We start from the raw sequence: 18,219 nt of genomic DNA on the forward strand, positions 1-18,219 counted from the left end.
ACATGAGCCTATGCTCTGTGTGTGTACCTATACACACATAAATGTTAGAAACTTTCGTATTTTTTTAGGAAAACTACAAATTTATACTTCAGCCTTATTAATATTCAGAATATATTTTCAGAAGAACAATTTCTTTCACAAGATACTTTAAAGGAAACATGTTAAAATTGAGAATTTTATTACATATTTCAGTGAAATATACTATATAGCTGATAATACTGTGAAGTTTTCATGAAGAAAATTAAGGTTGCCAAGCAAGGTGCTCTAGAGTCACACCATACAAGGCTTCAAGGTTTTCTATGGAGCTAGAGGCTCTTTAATTAACTCCTTCCTAGGGGCTCAGCTGAAATGCAAGGCTTAGTATCAACTCAGTGCCTCTGTGCAGACCTAGGCTCAGGTTTCTGAAAAATCAGTATTATCTCAGAAATGCCCATGAAAATACATAGACCAGAGCGAGCCTGAAACAAAAAGTACAGTATTGGTAAAATTAGGGGAAATAGGGAGAAAGAACTAAAGCATTAAAGAGGAAAAACAGTCAGTAAAAGATATAAAAGTCTAGGGAAACCCAGGTTTCCTACTGCAAGACAGCAATGTAGTGTCAACCCAGCCAACTCCAAGAAGCCACACAGGCCAAGTCTTCTTCATCCAAACCCAGATGCCTCAAGTGTTTTGCAGGGGGTGGAAAGCACATTAAGCAGTTTGTTAGTTTTAGCACTTCTTTAGGGTATGTGGCAGGCAATGAATGATTCTTGTGTACACTGCCTGCATGATCTCTTCATTCATGGTAGAAGCTAGTCAGAGTGACAGAACAGAGGGTTACACTGTCACAAACTCATTACTAAACAAGGTAAAACTCAAGTGCCTGCTTTCTTCACTGGGTCCACATGAGTCAACATGTGGGATAAATGCTCCTTGCTCAGTGAAACTTGATCAATTTGTCTTGTTCACACTGAAATCTGCTGTCTGCAAAATCCCACTGGTGCTATTTAGACCCTATTCTGATAACAGAGCAATTATTTCTCTGATGATACTTGTCAGTACAGCTGTGCGGTACTGCAAAATTATTAGCAATTTTATTTTAATAACCCTCCTGATGCCATTTTTACAGCTCATTTTATAGATGGAAATACTGAAGCAAAAAGAAATATTTGAGCTATTTTTTGAGTCCTACTCTAATTCTGCTGAATTCTTTTCTGTTCCCCAGATGCATTTCCCAGGCTCCCAATCCCAATGAATCCTCATGTCCTCTATCCCAAGGCTCCTAGTACCATGCTTCTTCCTCATACAAAATTCAATTCTGCTCCGTATTTAAGCTTGGCTGTTTTCTTCCTAGGATTACTTGATCACCACAGCATGTGCTTAGTGAGACAGGTTTGACAGAGGAGATAGTAAAATCTGATTAGATTTAACATCAGTGAAATCGGATTGAGATCTTGATCCCAGCATCTCTCCATAGCTAGTTTTTCCTTGTAAAAATAATTTCATATTTCTCACACTTAGAGAGGTGTTTCCTATTTAAACTAGTTTAGTGATTTCAGAAAAAAAGTTTGTGACCTCCTTTTGATTTATTCTCCACATTATTTTAGTAACAAACAAAACAAAAGAACCCCACATCTTACTGAACTAAAAGAAAAATATACACAGAAACCCTAAGAGACATTGTCTTAATAACAGGCATGCCTAAAGTTTTTAAAAAAGTAAACCTGAAAGATCATAAGCATACATGTCTGAGAACTACTTCAATTACTGGGTGACAAAAAATATTTTGGATTTATTAAAAATTGACCTAAGAAACAACATACTAGTAGAAAAATTTACACAAACAAACCAAATCTGTCTGAGATGCACATCACTAACTACAACCATGGTTCTTGGTATGTTTCCTGTGAATACATCAAAAGAAATACAACAAAGCCTCACATTAAACACTTAATCCTTTATTTCCTGTGCAAGGCAAAATTTGTGTATAACTCACATACAATCACATTAGGAAATAATAATTAAAAAATGGTCCTCTCATCCTGAGAAAGAAAAGGCCAGATTTGTGAAACAAAAAAAGCCTTTCAGTTTCAGGATTCCAGTCAAAGGTAAATGTATAATTGCTGGAAAGTGAGCTGCTGTACAGCACATAATTTTATGATGTGTGCTTAGAACAGCTGTTGTCATCTTCTGTGTACACACAGAGCTTAATAAAATATCAGTCCTAATAAAATATCTTTCTGTACTTCTGGCCTGTCAATGAAAACTGTAAATAAATGTTATAATAATATAATCTCTCATCTCCTTCAGAAGAACAGATCTTGATATACCAACCCTTCTGAATATGGGTCCCAAATCCCAGGAAAACAAAACTCTTATACTCAAAAACACATTTGTATAAATGGAGAATTTATCTTCTGTATGCCGACAAATGACAGTACAAATGCTTTTTTTCTTCCACAACATTTGTTATTTTTCTAAAGGCTAAGCATTTTCTTCAGAGGCCTGCAGGTAATTCTAAATTAAGATTGCCATAAAACAAAACCATGCAGTACAAGATGCAAACTGTAACAGTTGCTTTTTGTTTGATTACTTAGAAAATAAGAACATACCATCTGCAGTTTCTTCTTATCCTTATTAGCATTACTGTGTGCAGCCTCAATTGCAGTATGGTGTTTCCATGCCAATTCTTCTAAGGTCTTGGAATGAGCCTCCTTTAACTGTGCAGCCTCTCCTTCCAATCTTGCTTGTAATTTTACCAGCTCCTTCTCATAATATTCACGTTGTGTTTCCCTTGCTTCATTTACTTTCTATAAAGTACAGGAAAAGAAATCTATTCAATGGTAAAAAAATCTGAACAGTAGGAATAAAAAAAAAAAAAACAAACATTGCTGATGACATAAATCTGCTAAAAATTAACTTCCATATTAAAAAAAATGAGCAAACATTAAGCACTGACTATGTGATTCAGTAACAAAAAAGGTAATTTTAAAAGATCCATGCAAAACAATACATACTTATTAAAAACCTAATTTTTCCTCTATTTAATCTGGCAAAACAACGATCGGGTATCAAGCCTATAAAAAATTTCTGTTTAGTATTTTCAAACATGTTCAATGCATTTTCAGCAAATGGCCTTTTAAACTGTTCTTTAATTATTTCACATTTGTCCTTCCTCAGACAATTTAGATACTAGGCATATAAACACAAGGTCATAAATCAAATGAAATTGTTAGAAGATTGTCCAAAGCAGTCTGACTGCATTGGACAATCTTCTAACAAAGAAGCATTTCATCTGACTTCCCTTTAATCTCAGTTCACACTCTACATTAGTCATTCTTTGCTGCTACATGAGATATACTTGAAACATACTGGTTCTAGTCTGGTCATATCAAACAAAAATTAAAGCATAATATTTTCTTTTCTGAGAATCCTAGTGTTTTTGGTTTTATTCAACTAAAGCCAATAAGCTGTTTAACCTTCTCCAATGCCAGAATTTGCTGCCTTTGTCGCTCATCCAGACTCTGTGTTTTGCTTTGTAATAAATTCCTTTCCTCTTCCAGCTGGGACAATTTTTCCTTTAATCTAGACTTTTCTGATTCCAAGTCTCTGATTGTAACTTCTTGAGTCATTTGAGTAGCTTGAAGCATTCCAATGTGACCTAAAAACAAAACAGCTCTTTAAAACCTCATAGCATTGGTTTCATGCAATTGAAGTGCACATTTATATTCCGGTGATAGTACCACTCCAGTGGAAGCTTGCATATGGATCTCCCTTGTCCATGGCAATACTTATCTTCCTCTCCACTTCTCACTTGTTTAGTTTTATTGCAAAAAGCCCAACAACAGTAGAGCACTTGGTGCTGGGGCGCCTTTCGTTTCAATTTTCCTCATTCAAAGTTGCACATTGACTCCCAAAGGAAAGCAGAAGTAGGCAATTCTAAGAACACTGAAGAATTGATCCCACCTAAACCTGCATATTTCTATCCTAGAATAAGATTGACAACAGAAAGCAGAACACTGATGTCTAAAGATAAACATGTCATTGTTTTATCAAACTCATAATTTATCTGGCAGACTAGATACATAGCTTTATCTGCTGTAAAACTTAGGGAATTACACTTTATTTTGCAAAAGGGCTATGACTAAAAGATATAACAAAACTCTCTCTATAGTAAAGTATCTAAATCCTTGCAGGTTGGAGGCTTCCTTTTAATTTCTTTGTGTATATTTTTGGAAAAAAACAAGCAAAGGAAGTACAATTTCAAACTACACAATATAATCATCTGTCCTTCACACAATCAGCTGACAAAGGTCTATGACTTCAGAAATTTCTGTCTGTTCTTCCTGATATATCTGTTATTGTAGTTAACTGACTAAAGCAGTGAAATTGCTGTTATTTTGGGAGAGGCTTTGAAGTGAACAGAAAACTGTTTAGAAAAAGAGGATGCTTCTAGTTAGGTCCAACTGAAAGATGAGAGATACTGTTTACTCTGAATAATTTTCTACTGGGTTTTTTGTAGTCTCAGTTTCTAGGGAAGACTGTTGTTTCCCTTCTCATTTTATTATAAATTTTAAAAATGACAGGTTGAATGACAGTTCAGTTTTATAACAAAGCATTGCTTTTAAATTTAAGTCACTAAGGAATAGCTATGAAAGTGGAGTATATGCTATTTCTCACATGACAAAATCACTGAACCTCATGATTAATTTCCATTTGTTGTAAAAAGCAAGATGTGCCAAAAAGGAAACTGTTTGTTGCCTGTGGACACAATGTGAAGGGAGGAGCTATGAGATATATAATGAAATTCAGAAATTAAAAATGCCTCAGAACTAATAGTAATTTCATTTAAAATGCACACCTCTAACTGTATTTAGCCCTGGAGAATTCTAGAACTTATTTAAACATTTTTGTTTGTAAAACAGAAAACTGAAGAGGAAGACAGGACAACGGGTATGCTTAGGTTCTGTAACATTTTTTTTAAATCCTTATTTCAAAAGTTCAGCCATTTAAGAAAGGTATTTTCAAACCCAAAATTTTATAATCTAGCAATAATAAAAATAAAATGACAATTTTCTTTTTTTCATAGAAGTATGTCATACATATTTCATTGTAAGCACACAGACACTGATCTAGAGCTTTTGTCCTAGCAATACCAACACAGAAGACAGGTTTCCCATTCCTCATGCTCTACAAAAAAGGTATGAATGCAGCACTTTCCTTACAAGTAGGCAATCTCAGGATAAATGGAAGAAGAATATTTTAAATGCCCCAAAGAGACTCAAGAGAGTGTTCTAAATTTGAAATACGATGAGTAAACATTCTTTATGGTAATTAAGTATGAGAATTCAGTTTCTTTGAGGAAGGATTTTTGACCATGTGAGCTGAAAATCAAGGAGATGGCAGTGGGCCAGTGTCAGAAACCATTTCCAAACAGGCTGGCACCCAAATACCCCACATGGCAATGGCTTGGTGGCACCACTGCAAACAGGGATCCTGGTTCTTGTTGCACAGTGATGCTCTAAAACAAAGAGGTACCACTGTCAGCACCACTGAGTTTGGTAAAGCTGAAAGCCTCAGTGCCAGAGGACACCATGGCTGGCCTCAGTCACAGGCTTGCTGACTCCATGCCATCAGTAATACAGAAAAGCAGCCTGGGTATTTATTTCCACTACATTTGGGGTGGCCTGGTGAAACCCTCTCATGCTTCTGCCTGAGGAATGAAGCAGCAACAGCTTTAGAGTGTATGAGAACAGGGCTCTCATACAGCCATGAATTTTTCTATGACTGCCTCACAAAACACCTTTTGGAGGGTCAGATGCCCATTTTACATACTCTCAGAGGCAAGCCTATTCCTTTTAGCTGGTTGATCTAATAGGATCTTGCAGTCTTGGGCTCCTGCTGGTCGCTGTACTCTTCCAACATCCAGCCTAGACTACTCCTGGGCTTGTGCTAAGTTTTGTGGAAAACAATCAAAAATTGCTATAATTGGTCTAATTCAACAAGGCCAAAGAAAAGTCAGGGGCCCCTTTTTCAGCCCTAGAACCCTACCTATTGTATAGTTGTATAACTTCAAGAACTGGGGCCCATGCCTACTACTGAGCATGCTAGGGAGACAATGCTAAAGAAGGAAAGGAAACCTGCATGTGTACAGTCAGGTCTTAAGCTATTTTTTGTGCCTTTCCACATGACAGCAACTACAAAGGAGCAACAAAAGCAGCTATAGAGAAAATTTTAAAGGATTTATTATTCAATAAGCTGCAAATCTTCTGACAGTAGGTATAAAGGAGAGTACCACAGCATCAGCAAAAAGAAAAGACAACTGAAAAAAGGTGGAAGAACAGGAAGCATGTCTCAGTTACTATGTGGAGAACAGATACAGAGCAGAATTGTTCTGCATATATGCAGTTCCAAGGCCTGCAAGATACATACAGGCCATACAAAGTACAGCACTTGGACAAATGAGCACACAAAAAAGGAAATTTAAGTACAATGCATCTGATAGCAAAAAAGTTTAAAAACCGTCAAAACTCGTTGGAAAATTCTATGGAAAGCATTAAACAGTCTCTAGGCACTCTAAACCTGCATGAGGTTGACAAAAAGAAAAGGCTAGAATAAAAGGATGAAGTTTGTTTCCAGATTAAGTTACTGACATACATACTGGCTTTGAGAACAAGATCAGTGGCCTGCTGCTGTAAGCGCTCTCTAGCAGCTGCAAGCTCACTTTCCACTTCTTTGTGTTTGCTTAACAATGACATCTCTTCCTCCTTCACATCATCTAGCTGTTTTTGAAGAACCTAGAGGAAACACATAATACCTGTTACCATCATATACAATCATGTCAATTTAATTGAACATTAGGTTAAAAGGTACAGAAGAGACCTTTCAGCAAATAAGTTTTATTCACACAAAAGCTGAAATAGTGCAATATTATTCCCATATTCAATGTCTATTATATGCAATGCTTCAAAAATACTTTTTGAAGAACAAGATAATGGGTACATGGCATGACAGTAATGTATAAGAGAAATGTGACAATATTCAAAAAGGTAAATGAAAAAAAAATCCTATTAAATGGTCCACAGAGTCTGGGGGTCAACTTTAGAAACCTGGTTTCTGGTATCTGAGAGATTTTCACATTAAAGAATACATTATGTGTTCACAGCAGTTTAGCGTCCTTCATTGCAACTCAGAGCATTTACTACTGACTCAAATTAAGCTACGCGTGGAGATACATAAAATGAGAGCTGGGCAATTTCTTCTATCAACCATTCCCGGGGGTCACTGCTGGGACCAGCACTTCTTAGCATGTTTCTCAGCAACATGGGCAGTGGTATTGGGTGCACCCTCAGCAAGCTCGCTGACAACACCAAGCTGTGTGGCGCAGTTGACTTGCTGGAAGGAAGGGAAGGGAAGGGATGTCATCCTGAGGGACCTTGGCAGGCTTGAGAGGTGGGACTGGGCAAACCTCACGGAGTTCAACAACACCAAGAGCAATGTCCTGCACCTGGGTGGGGGCAATCACAAGCACAAGTACAGGCTGGGTGGAGACTAGCCCTGGGGAGGACGACTCTGGAATGAAAAGCTCAATATGACTTATCAATGTGCACTCACAGCCCAGAAAGCCAATCATGTCTTGGGATGCCTCAAAAGCAGCATGGCCAGCAGGTCACAGGAGGGGATTCTGTCCCTCTACTCTGTTCTTTTTAGACCCCACCTGCACTGCTGTGTGTCCAGGTGTGGCAGCCCCAACACAAGAAAGAAAAGGACCTTTCGGAAAAAGTCCAGAGGAGACCATTAAATCAATCCCAGGGTTGGATCACTGGATCTCCAATAGAGACAGGTTGAAAGAATGTTCAGCCTGGAGAAGAGAAGGGGGTTGGGGAGACCTTTTAGCTGCCTCTCAGTATCTAAAGAAGGCCTAAAAGAGCTGGAAAAGGACTTTTGGCGAAGACATGTAGTGACAAGACAGGGGGGAGTTTCCTTAACTTGAAGGAGCATAGGCTTAGATTAGATATTATGAGGAAATTCTTTCCTTTGAGGGTCGTGAGGCACTGAAACAGGTTGCCCACAGAGGTTGTGGACTTCCCATCCCTGGAGGTGCTCAAGGCTGGATGGGACTCTAAGCAAGCTGGTCTAGTGCAAGGTATCCCAGCCCATGGCAGAGGGTTTGGAGCTAGATAATCTTTACTTTACCTTCCAAACCACTCTATAGTTCTATGATTCTAAACTTTAATGCCTTAAATCAGATGTACTGATTCACAATAGGATATCTTGGAGAGTGTTATGTGTTCTAGTCGTGCAGGAGGGAAAATATTGTTCTGGCTCAAAAGGAAATACAGACTGAGGTTCAAGTTACTGAAACAGTAAAGAGTCATTTCAGAAACTAAAGCAGAAGAGAGAATTGGGGAAAACACTGTACAGGATGTGTAATGAAACAGACACCAGATGTGGTGAGATTATGCATTTCATCACTTCGTCCACAGTTATCAGAGTAGGACCTGACCTTAAAATCTGTTGCAGATACTGCACTAGACTCTTCCTCTTCTTTGGGAACAAAATTACCGTAGGAACAATCAACATACAACCAGTTTCACCGTCACTGCAGCTTTCTACAAACCCACCTCCTGAAGCCCCTTGCAGAAGAGGCAGAGACGTGTGATGAACTGACTGCAGGCTCCCTTCCCCCTGCATCAGTGTAGGGGAAGTGGTTAGAGAACTTGAGAGCTGGGAATAAAGTTAACTCTCTAGAGTTGGGAATAAAGTTAAGCCCAGGAAAGATGAAGGGGTGGAGAGAAAGAGCTCTTTTAAGATTTGGTTTAACTTCTCATTATCGTACTTTGATTTGATTGGTAATAAATTTGGTAATAAATTGGTGAAAAATCCTTCTTCCCAAGTAAGTCTGTCTAGCCCATGACAGTAACTGATGAATGATCTCTCCCACTTCTTATCTCAACTGAGAAGTCTTTCATTACAGTCTCTCTCCTCTGTTCAGCTGAGCAGAAGGGTGGTAGAACAGCTTTGGTGAGCACTTGGCATGCAGCCAGGATCAACCCAACACACTAAATAAAACTGTGTTGGAGTTTAACCCAGTCAGCAGCTAAGTAAGCCACAGTCACTTGCTCACTACTGCCAAAGGAGGACAGGGAAGGGAATTGGAAGGGTAAAAGTGGGAAAATTTGTGGGTTGAGATAAAGACTGTTTGATGAATCAAAAGCCACACACATACAAGCAATTAAAATAAGGAATTCATTCACCACTTCCCATGGCAGGCAGGCATTCAGCCATCCTCAGGAAAGCAGGGCTCCATCTGGCATAACACTGACTTGGAGAGGCAAACCCATCACTGCTTACTCCTTCCTCCAGATTTATATGCTGAGCATTATGTCATATAATATGGAATATCCCTGTGTTCAGCTGTCCTGGCTGCGCTCCATTCCAGTTTCTTGTACACCCCCAGCCTCCTCATAGGAAGGGTGGGGTGAAAAGCCATAACAACCTTGACTCTGTGTAAGCACAGCTCAGCAATAACTCCTAAATAATTCCTGAATTACCAACACTGTTTCCAATATGTTTGGATTTGTTTCCAACAAATCCAAAACATGGCACCCCACAAGCTCCTATAGAGAAAATTAACCCTGAGCCAAACCCAGTAGCATACTGAAAGAGTGTGCAGTATTTCAGTTGCTGCTTGTGAAAATATTGTTAATTAAACAATTAAGCTTAAAGTAGAAATAAATGAAAAAAAAAATTGAAGAAGATGACAAGCGTGTATGAGTGAAAGAAAATTAAGTTTACACACTAATAACCTCAACCTAACAGCCACATGGAAATACTACTTTTATAGGAAAAGAAAATTCACAGTCTTGGGAAAAATATATCATCAGTCTCACCTGAACATTGTTTTCTGCAGTACCAAGAGCCACCTGAAGTTTTTGGCATTTTTCCCGCAGACTAGCAGCTTCATCCTGGACCATTTGCAATTCAGTTTTAAGCTTCCCCAGATTCTTCCGTAACATACTTTCCTGGTTCTGAAATTCTTTTCTTAGTTCCACTTCTTTCTCTTTGCAGGCATGTAGACTTTCTGCTGTAAAAAGCTGAGATCTTTTCAAAGAGTCAAGTTCATGTTCATAGAAGGACTGTGCTTTGCTGAGTTTGCCTTCATAGTCCTCAATGAGCTTTTTTTTTTCCAGTCTTAACTCTTCAACCTTACTGTTCAAGTCTTCCAGCTCCAGTCTATGCAATTCCTCCATTTTCTCTTGCCCCTTACTTAAAGTAGCATTCTGACTCTGATGAGTCTTCAGAAGTTCTTGAATTTCAAGCCTGTGGGCAGCTTTTAAGTCTTCCAGAGCTGTACGCTTGTCCTTTTCATACTGTACTTGCAATTGTATGAAACTTCGTAGCCTTTCCTCAAATTTCTTTCTGATCTCTTCTACTTCCCTTGACATGGTCACTACACGTTGGACATGCTGAGCTTCTGCACAAAGCTGCATATCTTCAACTCTATCCTTATATGCTTCAAATTCTGTCAAGGCCTGATGTTTCATCTTTTTGTGATCTTCCAGTGACTCTTCCAAGACCTGAATCTTTCTCTTGAGATCCATTTCTTCTGCCACTTTACTTTTATACTGCAAGATCTTCTCTCTGGTCTCTGCAAGAATTTGTTGGATTTCTTCCTCATGAGCATCCTTAAGGGCTTGGATAGCTGCTTCATGTTCATCATTTTTAGTGTTCAAAGCATATATTACCTGCAAGCACAAAATAATATTATATTAAGAGAAAACGCATTCCGAGTATCCGTTAAATTCCAAGAAAAACATACCTAGGTACTCTGAAAGCTACTTCACCAATCTGGCTTGTTTCCGTCACACAAATAAGACACCACATGTTATTAAGGATGTAACTGCATAAGTGCAGTATTAGTCATGACATTCTTATACATCTTAAAGAGTAGGGTAGCTTTTCTGTTCTCCTTAAACACCTAATTTTCCTAATGAAAGCTTTGTCTTTATATCTATGTAGTTGCTGTAAATACAGTGGGGGGGAAAAGCACACTTAAAAACACATTTTTAAAACCCCTCAAATTTATCTGGAATAGTTCAAAGCACAGACTCAAAAAAAAACCTGAAGAGATCTTTCTGTTGGAAAATACCACACAGAGTATATATACCACAACAAGAAATTCAACTGGAATAAAAAACATATCTCAGATCCCTCCTTCCCAAACGTTACACGTTCTTAAATATTTAATTTCAGAAACATCAAAAATGCAAACACTAGTTATTCTGGATTGTAATCTTGATAGTTGCCCAGATACAATTTCACTTTTGACAGTTTATCTAGTAAACACTTTGTGTATCCTAAGGTCTAAGGTCCATTACTACATAAATTCACCGACTTCCCAGCTAGTAAGTCAGCTGAACAGAAAAGTTCAGGGCAGGGCAGCTAGCAATCTGGGGAGCCCAGGGAGCTAAGCAGTTCAAGAAGGCTGTGAAAGCAGCAAAACCACGAGCATTCAATGAAAGTTTTAAGATAACCAGATATATCCTAAGGGATGTTTCAACTGCACCACAACATAGTAGATCTTGGTTTTTAACTAGGAAGTACAGATAAGTATGTGCATATGTCAGTGAATAAACTATCCATGCAATAGGTGGGGTTAATGCAATCTTTTGCTTCAAGAACTCCAGCAATTCTCCCCATACTTCCTAGATATACAGGCAGCAGAGCTATAAAACACATCTGAACAAAAAAAAGGTCTCCTGATTAGAGTAACTCGTGCATCTTAAAAATTAAGAAGAAGCAACAAAAATTACAACGAAGAAGCAGCAGGGGATTTTCTTTATTAACTGAGGACAGAACCTAGACCAGTCCTCCATCAGCACAGAACCAGGCAACAGAGGAAGTCATGCTGACTTGCCCTCAAGGCTGGGAAATATGAAGAAGGCACATAGTTGCTCTCCTGACACCAAGCAAAAGCCTCTATGCTCCACACTAAAGGAAAGTGTCTACAGTCAAGTGTTCAGATGAGCTACCAAACTCAAAAAAGGTCTCGTAAGTGAAAGAGCAGATTTAAGACTTTGGCCATGGTGTTCTTTTGTTTGTTTAAACAAAAGTCTCAACATTTATTCTAAATTTTATGCCTTTTAATTCTAAATTTATTCTACATTTTATGCCTGAAATAACATACCCCATTCTGTTACCTGAGCCACAAAATCCCAAAAGGACAGGCTTTAGATTACAACTTAAAAGAAAAAGGAAAAATAAAAAAGTTCTGAAGCAACATTAGATGTAAAAAACCCAAACCCCCCAGCCTCCCCTATCTTTATATAGCAAAGAATTAACTTTAAACTTCTTCTAATTCCATTTTTAACATATGTACATGCTATTTAATGAAAGAGGAAAAATCCATAGGTTTTCCATAGGTTTGGCAACTTGTTTTTAGTCCCAGTTACATATCTGCAGGTATCAATGACACTTTTGGCTTTTTTCCTTCCCAGATAAAAAAATAAGATAAAATTTCCTATTTTGAAGGAGTTTCATGGTACAGAGACTCACAAAACTCTACCAAACCATTGTAAAAAATTACAACTAAACCCCATGCAATCTCATTAGCAAAATCTCAGCTATCACTGAAATGCCCTTCACCAAAGGTTTCAACCTTCTATATTCTTATTGTCTTTGGTGATGCCAACAGTAACTTCTGATCACAAAGCTATGACCTCCCTCCTGGTACCAAGTCTCAGCTATTGGATCCCAAAGGCTTGTTTCCCTGCTCGTTTAATGGTGTCTAATATTCAACTTCTTTGTTCATATCAAAAATTACTTGGAAACAGAGGGTTTGGGGTTTTTCTAAATGTTATATGCACTGTCTTGCATGAGTGGTCCCTTAGTTTTGGTTAGAGAAGTGGGACAATGTAGTTTAAAAGGTATTATAAAAAAATAAATCTCACACTTAGGATCAGGTCATTATAATAAGCAATTGCAGAACACTAGGTCAATCCCACACTGAAAAAAGTCCTTGACTCTCATCCTTGTGCGTAGAAGTGCCATAATGTTTTTCACTTCAGGCAGTGTTCCAGTCTCAAGTTATGCAGCACTACAATCTGCAGAAAGTATAAATCATAAAGCATTTTCAAGGGTATTATGATTTAGCAGTAGAAACCTCACTGAAAACTCCAAGTGAAAAATAAATCCATGGGCAATGCCACATTCGGAAGATATCTTTAAATTCTCATTATTGACTTGCTCCTTACTAAAAGCACTGAACAGCAACAAATTCAATTCAAATTCAAGCACAACTCGTTCCCTAAAAGAAGGGCATTCATATCTTATGGGAAATGCAAGAATAAAATGCATGCAACTGAATATTTGATCATAACATATGCCTTACAGCAGCTTGAATTCCAGCTCCATCAAATTACTATAAACCTCAGTATTTTTAAAGAAATGGAATAGCTGTATCAGATTTTATCTTTGAGAATTTGACCCACTGTATTAATATAGGAACTCAGGGAAAAAACTCTGTACTAACTGAACCAAAAGCAACTTAACAGCACTTCAATGAAACACAAGCAGAAATTGAAGTACCTTGAAGCGAATTAATACATTTAAAGTTCTAGCTAAAATAAATCGCTCCTTCTCAAGTAAGTTTCTGAAAATTGAAAAGCAATAAGGTTGCAAACATTGGAAGTAGGTAGATAAAACAAGTTTGCACTCTCTATTTTTAAATGAGAGCATGAACTCCTGCTAAGCATGCTTGTAAATGCTTTTTAAAATGATTTTAAAATCCCTGCAGCTTTTTTAGTACAACTGCATAATACTAAGACCCATAAACTGCTTATTTGAGTAATTCATATTTTTTCAGCTTGACTTTAACTGCACATAGCAATTCTTATCACGTGACAGGAAAAAAAAATCATGCTTTACTGTATTTTCAGTCAGCATATCATTTCAGAGGGACAGACAGAACCATGTTCTCTATAAGGATACTGAGATTGCCAGCTAATACTTTTTATACAAAACAGTAATTTAATTTTTAATGAAAACCTACTGAAATACTGCGTGCATGGGTCTGAAAAACTACAACAAAGTTAATACCAACAACAGCAATAACCTTGGTTATGCCAATAATTATTGGATTGTTTAGTTATGTTCTATACGGTAAGGTGAAACAAGTCACACCCTACACTAGCTTTGGTGTTTTGAGCGACATGGAACGCAAACAACAATTCCTGTCCCACACTGTTCATGGATGAAAGATGAAAATTTGGCTGAGAAATATTTTTTACCCCAAACTAGATGTTATGGTTTGGAAAGCTGACCAGCTCTTACATGGTCAGCTGTACTTCGGTCATCTGCTCCTGACAGCGATTTAGTCGCGATAAAATGCTTTTCTAATTACAAATGTGTAATTCACCTTAATACTAGAATTGAGTGCAAATTATTTTGCAGCACAGAAAACAATAATCTATGATCCTATGAAAATACCCCAAGAAATGTGCATGGCTCATTTTTTCTAATTTTACATCAAAATGAGAGCTGATACATATGAGAAAAAAACCATCACTACACATCTTACACAAACATCAATCTTATGACTGGTAAACCTCCATTTCAGACTTGATGTGTGGGTCCCTGAGTCAGAGTACTGTGTTCAGCCTTGTTCAGGTGAACTGCTGGGTTCCCACTGCTCCCAGGCTGCTGCTGCCTGAACACCAGCCTGAAACACCAAAGCCTCCAGGGGCATCCCCAGATTTTGCCAGCGCTGCCTGTCTCTGGAATGAACCACACAAGGACAGTGCCAACAAGAAATGCTTGTGCATAACCTGCTAACGATTTATAAGATGTGGACCAATAAGCTGACCCACCCACGCTCTCTGTGGGTAGGTAAGAATTACGTCACATAGGAAGTAGTAACATATACTGAGAAACAGTAAAAAGTGCAGCAAACAGAAAAGCTCAGCCTACAAAATGAGTAAGAAACCTTAAAAAATTGCAAGCGTTATCATTAATTTTTTTTATATAGAAATATTTCCTCTATGACAGTTCAAAACAAGAATATGGTTTTGGTACAATAGGTATTGCATTAATTTTTCCCCTTTTCTTCCAGTTGACCAAATAATGTCCAAAAAATGAGAGATATTTATATATCAGCATTTAAAATTTATATAGTATGATCAATTTAAGACAAAATAAAATACCCAACTTAATAGCCAGGAAAAGCTTGTTTTACAGGACAAATTTCTTCTCCTTAGCACATTATAAGAATAAAATGATACAGGAAAGTACTTCAAAGCTGCTTAAAACTGCCTTTCATAAAAGCTGACCACAATCACAGAGTACAGCATTACAATTAATGTTACTACATACAAAAGTAGACAGACAATTATAACATGTATACAAAAAGAATCCCCAAACCACAAAACCTATGTATGCCCATCTTTCTTTCTTGTTTTTTTTTTTAATTTAAATTTTAAAAAACATCCATTTATCTAGAAAGATCTTTTGCTTCCTTATGGAAAATCTCACCAATAGATGATGCTCTGTTAATCAAGATCTTTGTATTGCTGATAACAAACACAGGAACAAGCCTAGACCTTTAGGTCAGGATTTCTTGACATCACAGAAAAGGTGAAAAGAAGACACTTGTTCTTCAGCTACATGGCTCATTGCAAGTCTTTCTAAATACCTGGGCCAGTGCATTAGGGGCACAGTGCAATGAGCAGGGAAGGGATAAATGTGGTCTGCAGCTGTAAAAAGAATGCCCCATGCCAAAAGCATCTCCCCACAAAAAGCTGGTCTAACTATACCAGTCTTCCTTTGAGATAAAATGCACAGAGGGCAAGAACTTGATTTTTTTTTTCCCCCCTAAAAAACACACTTTCACATCAAATCTATTATTAAAGTATCCTTTATGCTATTCAACAGTCTTCATGTGTTAGCTCAATTTATGCCTAAGTAAAATTCTGTATTTTATTCCTTTAGAAACTCAGGAAACAAATACTGGATTATTTATTATTATTTATTACAGCAACTAGCTTTCCAAAGAAATTTCTAATGAATTTTTTACAATTAATTATTTAGAGAATGACACTATGAAACTCAACATAATTTCTAAGTATTGAGCATTAACAGATATCCACTACTGCCTAGGGCTCTACCTTTGGATAAGATATTTTTCATTTTCACACTTACTGATAGACACTTAATTTTCTGTAAAAGAGGATAAGTCCAAGCCCATGCACCACTCACCAACAACCACACTGAGAATAAAATACAGGGGAAAAAATAATTTTTTATTTTCAGGTTTCCTGATGTTTAATACAATTTACAGTAGGTATAACACTTCACAGGGACCCCTACATCTAGAGGAGCTTTCTTCATACCTAAATACCTGCTCCTCAAGTACCTGTAATCTGATGCGCTGATAATCCATTTCTACTTTCAGAACTGTCAAGTACAGATCAGTATCACATTTAACTTGACTTACACAGTCCTTCCTCTGTTTTGTTTATTTGGGTATGGCCCACACTGAAATATTAACTCTTCTGAATTGTCTGAAAATCCTACTGGTTTAAAATATCTTCTTGCATTTACAGCTCAGCATGTTTATAAATTATTACAGTGCACTTTAAAATTTAAGTATCAGGAAAAGGCATGCCACAGTCCAATTAATCATGGGGGAGGAGATGTCCCACTCAAAGAAGAGGTGCAGAGCACACCTCAACACAGGGACAGAGTGGTCAGCAGGCTGAATAGGTCATTTATTCACCGTGGCCTTTCTCCTAGAGTTGTACCAGACAGCAAATGAGAGGCTTTTTGGGAGCTCATCAGGAGCTTTACGCTACCACAGCCCATCCTGGAAATAGGCACTTGGTCCAAATCCAGGAACAGGGATAGCCTTTATCAACCAGGTAACACAAATCAAAATCAAGGCAGCAGTAAAGCTACAGCTACAGAGCACTCTATAATCAGATTCAACAAGGGGAGCACATTACCTGCACCTCTTTTGATAGCCCAACACACTGAGCAGCAATAAGAGAATGGAATTCACAAGTTCAAAAACCAGGCAGTCAAGACTGGTTTAAAGCTAAGGCTTTATCAACCAGGTAACACAAATCAAAATCAAGGCAGCAGTAAAGCTACAGCTACAGAGCACTCTATAATCAGATTCAACAAGGGGAGCACATTACCTGCACCTCTTTTGATAGCCCAACACACTGAGCAGCAATAAGAGAATGGAATTCACAAGTTCAAAAACCAGGCAGTCAAGACTGGTTTAAAGCTAAGGCCTCAGGGCCAGGACACAACAATATGCCATCCTAGAACTGATTCTAGCAATCAGCAAACCAAGAAGGAGCTCACCCACGACAAGAGGTCAAGTGGGCAATCAGGCCCTGTTGCTCCTTCTGCTCTAGCAGCAGAGTGCTTCCAAGACCGTGTCCACCAGTGAAATACAACCAGAGGAGGATGACAGAAGCATCAGCATGTATGTGAGAGTGACAGAAAGATATTTGGGGGCAAACCTATTCCATTAAGCAAAGTAAATATAATACTGGATACAAGGACAGATGGCATCCTGATATGGTTAGCAGAAAATTCCTTTTTTCCCTTACATGGCTATTTTGGATGTGCTGCAGAAAAGGGAAAAGTGGGGTATTTTCCTCGCCACAACAAATTATAATGGAACAAAGGAATTTAATAACTGTACTCTATTTTCTGAGGAAAAAAAAGAGCAGACATCTCTTCCAAATATGTATGAAAATAAAAAAATAGAAGGGAAAAGAAGGAAAAATACAGTTCACTTTGAAAAGGCTTTTAAAAGAATCATGACCTGGCTAAAGTGTGACAGACAGACACAATGCTGCAACACCCAAATCAGGAGGAATTTCTCACTGAGACGGTTGTCAAGAATGGGAATGGGCTACTCAGGGAGGCGGTGGAGTCACCATCCCCAGAGGTGTTCAAGAAACAACTGGACATGGCTCTTAGTGCTGTGGTCTAGTTGATATAACGGTGTTTGGTCATAGCCTGGACTCAATCTTGGACACCTTTCTCCATATTAATGATTTTATGCCTCTATGAAACATGATACAACCTTCAGAATAACTTCAGCTGAGGCAAAAATTCAGGTAAAAAACAAGCAGTTGTGATGTCAAACAAACAAGAAATACTGATTAAATAGGAAGAGCTACATCAAGATAATATCACAGGACTATGAGAGATGGGTTGGGTATG

The 18,219-nt window shown here is 37.9% G+C and overlaps 1 protein-coding gene across 7 annotated transcripts in view; it reads right to left on the bottom strand.

The window, feature by feature from the left end:
* Positions 1 to 18,219, bottom strand: part of FAM184A (family with sequence similarity 184 member A) — a 73,112-nt gene that overhangs the window by 36,359 nt on the left and 18,534 nt on the right. For all 7 annotated transcript variants that reach the window (XR_014616014.1, XM_084202250.1, XM_084202252.1 and 4 more), the window contains exons 2-5: positions 9,873 to 10,727; positions 6,641 to 6,776; positions 3,459 to 3,640; positions 2,592 to 2,789 (exon numbers count right to left, since the gene is read on the bottom strand). Coding sequence is in view for 6 of the 7 variants with exons in the window: in XM_084202250.1 (XP_084058376.1) it covers positions 2,592 to 2,789; positions 3,459 to 3,640; positions 6,641 to 6,776; positions 9,873 to 10,727 (1,371 nt within the window). In the remaining variant the exon portion in view is untranslated. The remainder of the gene's footprint in view (positions 1 to 2,591; positions 2,790 to 3,458; positions 3,641 to 6,640; positions 6,777 to 9,872; positions 10,728 to 18,219) is intronic.

The sequence above is a fragment of the Fringilla coelebs genome, assembly GCF_963513975.1.
Source record: "Fringilla coelebs genome assembly, chromosome: 3".
Taxonomy (NCBI): domain Eukaryota; kingdom Metazoa; phylum Chordata; class Aves; order Passeriformes; family Fringillidae; genus Fringilla; species Fringilla coelebs.